Genomic DNA, 14,483 nt, shown 5'->3' on the forward strand with positions numbered 1-14,483 from the left:
GCTGCACAGAAGTCATCCTCATTCCTGTTTAAATAGGCCCATAATTTAAACGCTAATTTGGCTCTAAAATCTGCCTTTGTTGTTTATTGTTTTAATAGTCAATATGGTAGCCTTTGGTCCTCATTTCCATTTCATTGTAACTCTGTAAAATCCTAGGAGAGGTGAGAATTCTATACCCTAACAGCGCAACGCCATGCAAACGAGTGAGCGTCAAATGTCATCTCATTGAACATGGCTTGAAGTTCTTGGCTTGCTGAGTGATGCACACAGACAAAAAATTTAAAGAGAAAAACAGTACACACAGTACTGTCCCAACTGCCCACTGTGTGCATCAAACCCCTCCAAACTTGCTGGTTCAACGGTAATTTGTGTTTATCTTTGGCGTTCTGGGGGCCGCCTGGTCGGATACGGATGGGAGGCTTGCGCTGGGCTGGAGACACGGAAACGGGGGCTGCGGCCATCAGAGCGCTGAGCGGGCTGGCTCGGACGGCTCAGCCCACGTGCTGACGGCTGTGAGGGCCATGTGTTGTCAGAATCCACACCTGGACTTGCGAGGAGCTCGTGCCTTTTATCCACCTGGCCTCTTAGCGGAAGAGCTCATAAGCAGCTCCTCCAGGATACCAGGAAGCAGCATAAAACCTGCACCTGCGAAGTCTCCAAATGTCACTTTCACCACATTCCATTCATCAGATAAATACTAAAGCCAGCCCAGATTCTAAGGAAAAGAAGTTACACGTCTTGGCAAGGGACAGGCAAACTATGTTGAAAAAGTAAACCTAGGTAGGGGCTAAGTTTGTGGCAGTTGTTGGGAAACAATCTGCCATAATGGAATAGGGCATCGGAAAGCAGGGATGAACGTGGTAAGATGGAAATAGCACTGAATTGGACATTTTCTACTAGCTGTTCTCTCACAAAGTTTTCAAATCCCATGTAGTCCCTGGAGTGTTTTCTAGTCAATACACTAGAAGCCTCAGACACAAATTTACTATATTGCCAGCATGTCATCACATATTTGATTCCTAATTTAAGAAGAAAAGAAGTCAAAAAAGAAGAAAAAAAAATTTGCTGAAATATAGTCTTGTCTTTAAAATACTATATCCAGGTTAAAAAAATCAAAATAAAAATGTCATTTCTTTTTCACTTTTTGATAAATCATGTTTTCAATATTAAATAAACTACAGAAATAATTCTAAAATTATTACTTTTATCAATAGACCACAAATTGAGGATCTTAGAAAAGATTTAAGTAAAATCAATTCCAAACCATGTAATACAGAGAGAAGAGTAAGGGTTCTAGAAAGTTTCTTCTAAAATATTTATTATATTTTACCACTATGTCCACTTATGGCTTTTAGCTACTTTTGTTGAAATCTCATAATAGCTTAACATTAAGCAAAATGTAAAATTTAAAAATTGAATTTAGAAGTATGAGAGATTATCTAAGCAAGATCATGAATCTGATACTGGAAGCAAAGACTTTCAAAGGGAGAAGACATGTTAGTACCCATTGTATAAAACAACCAATAAAAGAAATGATAAAATCCATGTGAAGAGAAAAACATAAAAAAGACTCTTACATAGTTGCCTATTGCATGCTTTCTGTGGTACTCAGAAAACTTAAAAATTCAACAAAAGTAAAAAAGAAGATATATATGTGTATACACAGATATTTATGTATGTGTATAGTATATATCTATGTATGTGAATTATTCTTAATAACGTAACCAACTGAGAGACAATGAAACAAGTCCTGTGTGTCAGGACTGCTCAGCTAAAACAGTCAAATATGAGGAATGATTAAAATGTATGCTGACTATTTAAGGTTTTTTTTAAATTATGGAAAAAGACACACTGCCATTAACCCTCTCAAAATATTCCCCTCGTTTAGCCTTCACTCTTGCCAGGGCCCGAATCAGTTCCAGAGCCCTCTTCATGTCTCTAAGGAGGGGCCACCAACAGCACCGTGACTGTTGCTGCAATGCGCCGTCCAGTGGGGGGCAGCTCTTCCGCCTGTTCACCGCCTCCAGCACCAGTGTGATGTCCAGCTCTTCCTCAAAGTCCAAGAGGCCAATGAAAAGCTAACGTTTCGAAGCAATTCAGGACATTGAGGCAGCCACAACAGCAAAACGAAATACTCACAGAAGAGGACTCTCAGAACTGATTCTGAAAGTGGTAAAAATGACGAAGAAAGTGTGTTCCAAGGGTGCAGGTGTATTCTGAAGGAGGTTAATGGAAATTTGTCTTTTACTATTATAACCACTTCTTGTTAATTTAAACATTCACTGTATTTTTTGGTCATACCCATAGTCTCTCCTGTGTCATGACTTCAGTTGCTGTTTTATTGTTCTCTGAGAGTTTCAACTGAAAATATCAATATTGAAAAAGTGTCCAAAGATACAAGCAATGCATCTTGAAAATTAAATATTGAGCAGTAGTTTACCGTGTACTTCTAGAGAAGAAATTGGTCTATTGTGTCATTCACTTATATTTCAATCCATACTCCATCCCTAAAAAAGTAATATGATCCCACTTCAAATACGTTATCCTTTAGGAAATAATTCATCTTGAGCTACTGGTGAATTGGCATCTTATTAGTTTTTTCTTTCTTCCTCTATTTGTACAAGCAGTGAATATTCTTTTTAAAAAGAGATATTCATTCATCCCCTGACCTCCAGATGTTATCTGTGGAGATGCAACGTGAGCAGATTATGCACGGCCTCTGATCTCCTGAAGTTTACATTCCAGTTCAACAAACAGGAAATGACAATGCACTGGGAAAAACTACCATGGCTGGGGAAATAGAGAGGGCTGTGAAAGCACGAGAGGCCAATTACCCTGACTCAGGCAGGGCCAAGAATGGAGTGGTGTTGCACTGGAAGAAGCAATTTATCTTGCAGGATGATGGGATTTAATAAGTGAAAAGGAGTCAGAGCCATATTCCAGGGAGAGGGAAAAAACACTGCAAAACTCAGAGGACAGAGAGAGCAAGATAAAGTTCTCACAGGGTTAGGTCTGGCTACAGTGCAGGACAGGAACAGGATGGATGGACAGGGAGGGAAGCAGTCCCAACTGTCTTGAATACCTGACATTTTCCAATGACCCATGAAGCACAACTCACAGGCTTACACAGGAAAATGACATGAGGAGCTAAGTTCGCATTTCAGAAAAAACACCTGGGTTATACAGTGGAGAAGAGACTGGACAGGTCAAGAAAAGAGGCAGGAAAACCATCCAATCTCTAGGTGAGAGAAGACTGTCCTGCGGAAGTGTTGGGCAATGGAAAAAAAGTGGAAGAGTTCTCAAAATGCAGGAAACAGCTTAAAGTTCTGGGGATTGCTGAGAAATGGAGGGTCAAGAAGAAACGTAAGCCTTTACACTTTTTAAAAATGAGGCCCAATTCACGTTACTCTTTAGTGAAGGTTGAAGCTCACCATGAAGAATGTTCTGTTAATGTATATGACGCAAATGTCAATTTCAGGATGTGACCTAGGGTCTCAAAACGATTTATGAAAATCAACTCTTTAATTTTATAGTCAATTATATAGAAAAAAGTTCACTAAATTTCTAGGTAATTAGTCTAATCATAACAAAAATAGCTACTGTTAAGAAAAGTAGCAGTTTAGCATATTCAATTTACCATTAAAGAGGCAATTTCAAAATCTTAAAAAAAATAAAGAAGGAACATATCAAAAGTGGATAATGGTGAACACTTGACAGGAGTCTAAATATCTAGTTTCCTCATTGTTCACCTTCTTGCATCTGGGGAAACAAAAACTTGTATGTAATTTAAAGATATGTTTACCAAATTTTAATGTGAAATTATTCATGAGCTATCTTATCTTCTCTTTCTACACTGTCCATGATGCCTGGCATGTGTTTCATGTCGCATCTCAAATGCTGAGCAGCCACTCTAGGGGCGGAGAAATGCAGCTCCTCGCACAGGGCCAGGGCGACAGGACAGGCTCAGCCGGCGGTGGCCACACTCGGCAGAGGAGAGAGGGAGGGGAGAGCTTCCTGAGTCTGCCTTCCTGCGCAGCTGTGGCCATCAACGGTGAACGCCAGCTAAGGAAGAGCAAGCAAAAGCTACCGGCTCCTCACCGATGAAGTGCCACTGCTCAACCCAATACTAAAAACTAAAATATGAATTAAAAAACTAAAACTCCCAAATACTTTTAAGTATCAAGCTTCGATCCACTTGAAACAATCCATTTAAATTCCACCTGTTGGATTTTAATTTAAAGATTTCCCAGCAGAGTGAAGCTCAGCCGATCCCAGCACCCGGAAGGAAGCTCCCCTGCTGCCATCCCAAGCTCCTAGGGCACAGAAGCTGAGCTGCATGGGCGCCAGAAGCACCCCATCTCATGGAAATGAGAAGACACATAAACAAGCCTCAAAAACAGACTTCCGGATCACCTACAGCAACCCCAAAGGGAAACGAGATGGAACACTCTGATACTCAACCACCTGGACTCTCTCAACTGGCAACAAAAGAGGATCTGGGAAAAATGAAATTAGAAATAATTACTCAGATAACAGCAAAGATTTTGCTCATGGTGCAAGACATGATTAATAAATCTAGAGAGGACACAGATAAAAAAATAGAGGATCTAAGGAGCACGATGGAATCCCAACATAGGAAACAAATGGAATCCATAAAACAGATACAAACAGATTTCCAAGAGATTAAAATCTCCATCAAAAGTCTACACAGCAGAATGAACCAATGTGAGGATAGAATTTCACATATAGAAGAAAAGATTGCAATTAGTGACCAGGAAAAGAAAACTTGCTTTAAAATTGTAAGGGAACAGGAGAAATCAATCCAGCAGCTGCTAGATGATGCAAAGAAGAATAACATAAAACTGATTGGAGTCAATGTAGAAAGAGGAGAGAGCGCAGATGACATAAAAAAAACTCTTCACAGAAGTGATGGCAGAAAACTTCCCAAGGAGGGGAAAAGAACTTGACATACAGATAAGTGAGGCATATAGGACTCTAGCTAGCCTTAATAAAAAAATTCTACACATAGGCATATAATAGTTAGGATTCCAGAAACCCAACAGAAGAACAAAATTCTACAAGCAGTTAGAGAAAAGAAACAAATCACATACAAAGGAAAACCCATCAGAATCACAGCAGACTTCTCAGTGCAAACCCTCAAGGCAAGAAGAGCTTGGAGTGATGTATTTCAAGCCCTAAAGGAAAACACCCTCCGACCCAGACTGATGTACCCTGCAAAACTATCTTTCAAAATTGATGGAGAAATAAGATACTTTGATGATAAAGAGCACCTCAGGAACTTCATGAATACCAAACCGGCACTCCAAAAAATTTTAGACAATACCCTAGGAAAAGACAATGAGGATCACAACCCCAGGAAACCCAGCAGAATGAATCCATTGGGTGTGACAAATTAAATGCAAAGGGGGAGAATCCAACAAAAAGAAAAAGTCATGACGAAGCATTTAAAACTTTTAACTTCATCTCCCTAATGAGTGTATAATTCAATCTTATTATTGTACTGATTAGTATTTTTCTGATTCTAGAATTGCACACCATTCCTTGTGCTATCCTGGCTATTTATCATCTTCTTATGTCTACTTTTAAATTGGGTTGTCTATTAATGAGCTCTAAGAATTCTTTATATATTCTGGTCATAGGTTATATGCATTGTAAATATGGTCTGTTTAAGGATTACTTTTCATTTTAATGATGTCATTTAAAGTTCTAAATTTTGATAGAATCTCATTTATCAATTTTTTTCTTTTTACACCATGTTTTTTGCATCCTAGTTAGTTCTTGCCTACCCTGAATTCATAAATATTTTCCTTTATAATTTCTTCTTAATGCTTTATACTTTTAGGCTTTCTTATTTAGGTTCATGGATCCCTTCAAGTTATTTTCATGTATGGAAAAAAAGGGTTGAGATTAATTTTTTATATACGGATACCAGGTGTTCTAGTGCTATTTGTTGAGGACACTAGCTCTTCCTCAGCTCTTGAATCGAGTTTATATTCTATAAAATGCTAATGTTAAATAATCTTTCAAAACTCAGTGGACCATATATGTGTGGTTCTATTTCTAGATTCTCTGTTTCATTCAAATGATCTATATGCCTTTCCTTACACCAACACTGCCTTGATTACTGTAGCTTTAGAAGAAGTCTTAAAATTGGGTGCTAAACGTCTTCCAACACTGTTTTTGTTTTTGTTTTTGGCTTTTCTGGGTCCTTTGTACTCCTACATAACTTTTAAATTTCAATATCCAGTTCTTCATTTATAGCAAGTATACACAGACCTGAATTTTTACATATACCTTGTGTTTTCTAATCCTGCTAAATTCAAGTACAAGTTCTAGGGGCTCCTAGAGATTTCTTAGTATTTTCTCTGTAGATGATCATTTCATCTACATATAAAGATTTTGCTTCTGCCATGCCAATCCTATCCTAATTGTGTCATTTTAGTGCCAGATTATTTGGTGGGGACTAGGTTTCAAAGTTTAATGGACAGAAAAAGAGCAAGCATATCTGCCCTTGTTCCCCACCTTAAGAAGAAAGCATTGTATCTTCTCCATTCATGCAAGGCATTCTTGCTGGAAGTATGGAGTACATGTCTTTAATTTGTTGAGAAGTTTCTGTTCTATTTCTAGTCTCCTGATAGCTTTTACCATGAACAGCTGTAGAATTTGGTCCAACACTTTTTCTCCAACTAGTGACAGGATCATATGGCTTTTTCCTTTCCTCTGTGAAAATGATGACTTTTGGGGGTGGATCTTCCAATGCTGAACCAACACTGCCATCCCTATAATAAAACCACTTTCTACATACTGCCAGATCTGACTTCCAATAGTTTGTTTTGTTAAAAAAATTTCTATTTATGTTCATACTTTTTTCTTCTATTATCTTTATCCAATTTTAGTATTAGCACAATGTTGAGTTCCTAAAATGAGGGGAGAAGTGTTTATTCTTTTTTCTGTTTTAATTGTTTGATATAATTTATCAGTTAAAATGTTTATGAGCCTGCTGTTGTCATACAGGTAGGTTTTCAAGCTAGGAATATACTTTCTTTAATAGGTGCTATTCAAATTTTATATTTCCTCCAGAGTTAGTTTCATTAATTTGTCTTCTAAGTTACTTCTTATAAGTTGTCAAATTTATTTCAAAAAAGATTTGTGTAATATGCTTTCTACATCCTTTTAAATTCTGTAAAATCTGTGATAATGTCTCCTAGATCTTAATATTGCAATTTTAAAAATGTATAACTGATATTGTGTAACAGGAAGAAAAGGTCTAAAAGAGCAGGGGAATTGGGAGGGGCAGGGGAAGGGAAAAAAGGGAAAGGAAAAAATATGAGAAGAGGAAAAAAATGGAAACAAGGTCTTTGCAAATAGGGAAGGGTGGAGGGGGTGAAGGGAGGGCAAGGGAAGGGGAAAAAAAATAAGACCCAAGAGACTCATGTAATGGTACAAGATCCCAATGATGAATGTAACTGTACTGTATACCTAAAATGTACCAATAAAGTTAATGGGGGGGGGAAAAATAAGATTTCCCAGCAGCTACTTCATTGGAAGTGCAGCGCCTCTTCCTGACACCAGTAGTTTAGTAACTGTAAGGCAGGACACTGCAAATCAGTTTCCACCTTGATTTAGTGCTCTTTTAAGTTTATAAGAAAAATGTCCCTGTGTAAACAACAGACATTTTGATTAAACACTAAAGTTCTTATTTTGGCTGTTAAATCAATAATGCAGCTGGCCCGAAAGTCGTTTACATTCCCCCAGAGCTGGGCGCCTGTCCAGCCGGTCCTGCGCTGACATCATTTTCCAGCAAGGTCTGGCTGCTCTCGGCAGCCAGTTGAGAAATTCTCTTTAAAGACAGCTACATAATTTTCAAAGTGAGCGCATTTCAGCCAGAGGGTCTCCCAAATGCCTGGGTGGAAGATAGTACAGTCCATCCCAAAATGGGTCTCTCATCCAATGGGTAATTTACTAGCAAAAACCATCCAGGCAACTTTTACTGGACACTGACAAAGACCTTTGGTGATGTTATCTCTTTCACCTGAAATTGACTTTGGAAGGTTTCCTGTTTGGCTTTCTCTAACAGATTCATTAATATGTAACTCTATAGCAATGTATCGTGCGTGTGTGTGTGTGTGTGTGTGTGTGTGTGTGTGTGTGTGTGTCTGTGTGAATACCTCTGCCCACTGGTGCTTTGACCTAGTTGACAAACTCCAATTCATAAGTACTGATGCACTGCTTAAGTATATGCTACACATTCACAATGTTTTAAAGTAGAAAATAAGACCTTATTATATGACTAAAACACAAAAACAACAACCACTAGCATGCATGATCCTTAAAAAGAAACATTGAACAGATCAAAACAGACCTGGTGGAGTCACTAAGAGAATATTAATTTACAATTAGCATAACCAGTGTCAGCAGCTAGAAATGAAGAAAAAATACAAAGCAAAAGTGCAAAATTATATTCAAGATCATCTAACAAATATGATTCTCAGTTAATCAGAAAAAGGTCATTATGATTTCACTTTAGCAGCAAAATACTCTAGTTCCGCTGGCTGGACCAAAGTATTCCAGGACCCGAAATTACTCACCTGGAGAAATTCTCTGACATTAGACCCCAGGACGCGTAAGATGGTATCATAACCGGATTCTTGACAAAACACAAAAAACATCTTCCCGAACATTTGAAGGATTTCTCCAGCATTGAGGTCTGTTTCATAGGTTTGAGAGGAAATAAAAACCACAATTGTAGGTGGAATAGTGTTAATGAAAAGAATGAGCTTAAGTGCATACTAAAATGATCTAAAACGCCTACAGTCTTTGTGCAGAATGGACAGAGATATAAGACAAAAGAATTCTGGTCAGAACACTATAAAGAAGTCTGAGAAAACAATGCATTAACAAGTTAACAGTGTAAATTTCTACTTACTAGCAAAGCAACCATTCTCTCGGCTTATATAAAGAACTACTACTCAATTTTGGCATTTTATAGCACATATTTAACATTCTAAAAATGGAGATTTTTAAACCATCAAGAATGCACATGACAATATTTTGATGCAAAATAATTTTTCTTCATATATTTATGAACCTGACTGCATAAAATATGTACCTGAGTGTCTTGTTCTTAGTATCCAGATTCACACTTCCTAAAATTTAATTTTCCTCATACTTTTTCTTTACCAGCTTCAATTGTTATCTTATTTGACTATGGATGCAACAATTTATTCATCATTGTCTTACTGAAAATGTAGGTTTTTGTATTTATTGATAAGTGACTCTAACACAAAAACACTTACACATAAATCTTAGTGTGAAGGCATCTAGTATTTTTTTTCAGAAAAATTCCTTAAGAGTTTGAATACATTTTAAAAAGATTCTGATGTTGCCAAACTCTTCTTGGAAAGAAGTCATCTAACTTCATCATCAGAGTGAAAATCTATACATCTTTACTCATGATGACACTAGATATTTATTTCATGTTTGCTTCCATTTTGATTACTAATGAAGCTATTTTTCTTGTTTATCAATTTTTTCACTATTTCCTACTTTCTGCCAAGCAAAGCTAAAAGCTTCCTTCTGTCCATGCAAATTATACCTCCCGTGCAAATTAAGTTCTTTGGGAATAACAGAGAGACTATTTGAGAACAACTTCTCTCCATGATGCTCCCTTTTCTAACAGTGACATTCGTCTGGGAGACCTCTGTTCCCTCTTGCTTCTGCCAATGCCTATCGTAACCCCAAGACCTCGTAGAGGAAGAAAGGACCTGCCCGGCCTGCGCCTAATGTGATGGGACCATCTCCCCTCCGGGTCTGCGCTGCGCGCGGTTAGTGTGGTCACACGCCGCAGTCCCGGGACGACGCTGCTCTGGGCTGACCGCGGCACGGGGGAGGCGGGGGGCGGGGACACGGCCTGACTTACTGAGGACTTTGCTGGCAGCGGCAACCAGGTCGTAGGTTTTGGAATCATCATATATTATTCTGACGAGAAACTGTCCTTCTTCATCTAACTGAGCCTCTTTCCTGGAAAACAGAAGAGACAGCGGGGGGGAGAAAAGTCAAACTAAAGGAGTAGCTGCCACAGGTGTAATGATTACATAAAGAACGCTTTGGCTTCTTTGTTCCAGTACCGGGGGTCGAACTCAGCACCTTGTGCTTGCCAGGCAGGTGCGGTGCCGCTGAGCTACACCCCTGGCAGCACTTACATTGCTTTTACCCCCGAAGCAGGATTTCTTCGCAAATCTGTTTAGATCAACATCATGTACCTCAAAGGCAGTGATGAGCCAAAACGATGCTACATCCTTCTCCCTAAATCGACACGTTTAAATATATCTGAATACATCTGACACCGACATCGTACTCCACTGCCCAGTACAATAGCGAACATTACAGACAGTCGAGAAACAACCTCTTCTACACAGCTGGGTGTGATGGCACACCTGCAGTCCAGCTACTTGGGAGGCTGATGCAGGAAGATCACTCAAGCCCAGGAGTTCAAGGCCAGCCTGGAGTACATAACCGAGGCCGTACCTGCTAAAAAGCAGCAACCTTTTGGCTTAACAAACATTGGGCAAATATTTGTTGTGTCGCTTTATGTGCTAAGCATTGCGCTAGGGACACAATCTTCGGTAAAACAGACCAAGTTCCGACCTCTTAGCACACAAGTCCATCGCAGCCCCTAGGAGGGGTGGGGCGATGAGGTGGAAAACTACTGAATCACGTGTACAATGAAAATAAAGAGAAAATCGGCAGAGTGGTGGTAGCTGGCAGGCAAGCAACCGAGTGGGCCAGGGCAGGAGCCCAGGGCTGGCACCTCAGAGGCCAGGGCAGGGCAGAAGGAGCAGGCAGAGGCTGCAGGCATTGAGCTGCTGGGACACTGGAAGACTGCTGCATCTGGACAGAGGTTACGGGCTTGGGTCCCGGGAAGGGGGAGGGGACTGACCCAGGTGGAGAGACCCACCTGCCCCCGCAGTGAGGACGCCCGAGGTGTGCAGGACCCACGGGAACACGGCCGAATCTTCCCGAGGGAGGCGGGGTCCCACATGTGCTAAGGCCAGGGCCGGGCGGGAGACCAGGCCGCTTCGGAGTGAGCAGGTGAGGCATGGAGGGGAGTGGGGCTGGGCAGAGACTGCATTACACTCAGTGGGGGCTGCCAGGTGGACGGATGGAGCCCTCACACATCCTTCACTTGGTAAGCACAGTAGCTCAAAACGTACACAGTATCAGCAGGAGGAAAGCAGTCACCACTTGTAACAGTCACCGTGATTCTATAAATACATTTATTTTGGTAGGATTTGGATGACTTTTCTTAAACAGATGTCTCAAGGGGAAGGGAAGCCATTGTTTAAAAGCCCTGCCTGATGGATGCAGGAGCTGACGAGTTTCCAGGTAGCTTTTCCAATGTTACATTCACAAAAGCATGTCCAGCTGCAATGTCCACCTCGGACTCTCAACCCGCTCATCCCAGCCACTGTGTGCGGCCAGAGCACGGGGAGAGACCCTGGCCACTGCGAGGTGAGTGTGGGGCAGGCCACGGGTCCTCGCTGCGCTGCTCAAGGAAAGCACCCAAGGAGCGGCGTGCTGTCACCCTGAGCCTGCGGCGACGCCCAGGGCCAGCTAGGCTCTGCTGAGCGGTTTATGTTCCTCTCCTGCCGTCATGCACAGCAGGGCACATTTTAAAAAGCTGTGGGCTGCGTGTCTCTGGGTGGTACAGCGCCACCTTAGCATGTGCAAAGCCCCGTTTCCAGCCCCAGCACTGCGAAACAAAACGGACCACCACCAACAAAAATACCTGATTTGGGTAGCCATGGAGATGTGAGTTTCAGAACCTAAAATAAACTAGCTGAGTCAACTTGGGAAAACCACACATATCAACAAACACTAAAACCTCTCCTTTCTGAAATTAAAAAGCAATAATATAATAATAGTAAGGAAAAATATAACTCATTTTCACAATTATGAATAACTATGCAAAATTATGTTCTAAACAGTTAAAGCATTGTGTAATTGACATTCCCAATTGTATACCAAATGCTACTACATATTCTATGCATTCTAATTTCTAATTGTAAAAATACATAAAGTGCTTAAAGGAAAAACTAAAAATACTCCCCATCACAAAATATCCACTGCTAATATCATATTCAAGATGCACATGCTTGAATGTCCTGGTTTATGTAACATACTGCTGTAAGACTTCTCTCTTGATTTAGTATTTGATAGCTATCTTTCCATGGCATTCAATGTGTTTCTACAGCATGACTGCATGGAACTGCATTGTATGGACCTCTGGAGTCTGGGCAGAGAGAAATAGGTTTATTTTCTTCATAGTAAGAAGGGTGTTCTGATGAACATCTTTGCAGCTAACTGTATTATTCGGTAAAAATAGAATGAATTTCTAAGAATGGATTTGCTGGTTTAAAGGATATGGATATCCTAATTTTTGTTATTTATCCATTTAAATTTTACTGTGAGACAGCACTAGTCAACAAATTGGAATTTTGTCGCCTGTGACTTAAGATATATTAGTAAAATATAAATGCTAACAAAATGTAAATTGATTCATGTGTTCACCATGCTTTTTTCTTCCTTCCATCTTGAACAAATAAAAATCACAAAGACTTCTGTAGCAAACTTAGTTTTTATGAGAAGCACATCAGTCCGTGCTAAGCCTGAACAAGCGAGACAGCTGCACAGTACCCCATCTGCAGAGCTGCAGGAGGAGCCACTCCCCAAGGGTCCCCAACAGTGTGGCAACCCACTCTTTCCTCCTGCTCTCCATTTGTTGAATGCGCTCACGCTGCCTTATCTTGCTTAAACTCTTCTTCCTGAAATGATCCTCTTCAACTTGCTCCCTGGAGACTGAAAAACACAGTAAACAGTACAGAACAGAACTCTTCTTAAAACTTTCACACTGAATTCCACTGAAGTACTTAAAAATGTAAGTGTACCACCTCTCCACAGTGAATACAATCACTATGTACTGCAAACGCATACTAATAAAAAATTTTAATTACAAAATGTTTATGACTATTTTAGAAATCTTTAGAACTATGGAGTTAGTCTCTTTTTTTATTTTCTGTCTTTTGTCTTTCTTGCCTTTCTATTTCTACAGGAGAAAATTTACCACAAATATCTGAACGCCTATTATGTTCCATGGTCCTTTCTAGGCACTTTTAACATCTCAGTGAATGAAACAGACAAAGAAGAAATAAACATAGAACCAAATTTCATAGCATGTTGTGAAGGGACCAATGCTACAAGGCAGAGAACAGGATGGGAGCTGAGAGGGAGGCGGAAGGCCAGGCCCACTTTAACCACGGCGGGCGATCACAGCGGCTTCGTGGCGTGTAAACGTCTGGGCAGAGACAGGAGGAGGCAAGAGAGGCGTCTGGCACCATTCACCAACGCTGCCTAGGACCAAGTCCCTTCTCCCTGCGGCCATTCTTCATCTGCTTCTCTTCTGAAAGAAGAGCTAACTGGAGACCGAAGAAACCCTTTAGCGTCGGGCGAATCGATGCACCACTGAACTGAAGAGGAAAATACACAGTGCAAAATGAGTGAGAACCAAAGGCTTAAGTGCTTGGCAGTACGGCCACGGAAGCTGGGAGAACCGCTTGAGTGCATGAAGCGTTCTCCTTTGCCCCTCAACTCTGAACGCTACTTTTCTTCTAGCAGCTTTGCAATTTTGTATTTAACCAGGCTTCATGCTGTGGACTGTCTCGGCTGCCACAGAGCACAGGGATGTGGGAAGAACCGTCTGCCCACCCTTCAGACACACCTGCCGGCACTCGCTGCACACCTCGTGCTTCTTTCTCCCTGCAGCTTTGGAGCTATTTTTTCATCTGCTACCTGTAATCACTGAGCAAGCGCGCATTTACCAGCAAACGGAAGGAATTTAAGAAGTTAACATTTAGATTACATAAATAAGTTACGTAATTCAAGTAACAGAATCTAACAGGTCTTAATTCCCCACTGCTCACGTTAGGCCCTCACTTCTGTACCTTTTCCTCAAAAGCAAAGAACATAGCATATATAATGTACACATGGTATATGTAACACAACAGTTGAACATTTATTTTCTGGATGTGTAGTTTTTCTTTTAAGCTTGGGTTATCCAAATTCAACCATGTACACTAACCAAATTTTCTAGGCTCCCTCATTCTTTCAAAATTGTATTTTGAGTGGGTCAGGCGTGGTGGCACACACCTGTAGTCTCAGCCCTTGGGGGCTGAGGCAGGAGGACCATCATGACTTTGAGGACAGCTTGGGCTACACAGTGAGTTCAAGAACAGCCTGAACACGAGCGAGGCACTGTCTCAAACCAAACAAACAAACAAAAAGCCAGAAAATTGTATTCTGAATATCCACTTGGTTTAAATCATTGCATTACACAAAGAAATTATGTAACGTCCCCATTATTTAAATTACACTTAGTTTACATGTGAAGAAAACCACAGGTTTCT

General features: G+C 40.5%; 1 protein-coding gene across 5 annotated transcripts in view; it reads right to left on the reverse strand.

Moving 5' to 3' along the window:
* The window catches only part of Gucy1b1 (guanylate cyclase 1 soluble subunit beta 1), a 45,956-nt gene that overhangs the window by 21,702 nt on the left and 9,771 nt on the right, over positions 1–14,483 (reverse strand). For 2 of the 5 annotated variants that reach the window (XM_021247443.2, XM_021247442.2), the window contains exons 3-5: positions 12,780–13,547; positions 9,941–10,041; positions 8,610–8,728 (exon numbers count right to left, since the gene is read on the reverse strand). In XM_021247443.2, coding sequence (XP_021103102.1) covers positions 8,610–8,728; positions 9,941–10,041; positions 12,780–13,012 — 453 coding nt within the window. In that variant the 5' untranslated portion in view covers positions 13,013–13,547. The remainder of the gene's footprint in view (positions 1–8,609; positions 8,729–9,940; positions 10,042–12,779; positions 13,548–14,483) is intronic. The other 3 variants (XM_013067007.3, XM_013067008.3, XM_013067006.3) reach the window with 2 other exon arrangements.

This window comes from Heterocephalus glaber, unplaced genomic scaffold, assembly GCF_053883595.1.
Source record: "Heterocephalus glaber isolate CG9 unplaced genomic scaffold, H.glaber_assembly_v1.0 deba00001737, whole genome shotgun sequence".
Classification (NCBI taxonomy): Eukaryota; Metazoa; Chordata; class Mammalia; order Rodentia; family Bathyergidae; genus Heterocephalus; species Heterocephalus glaber.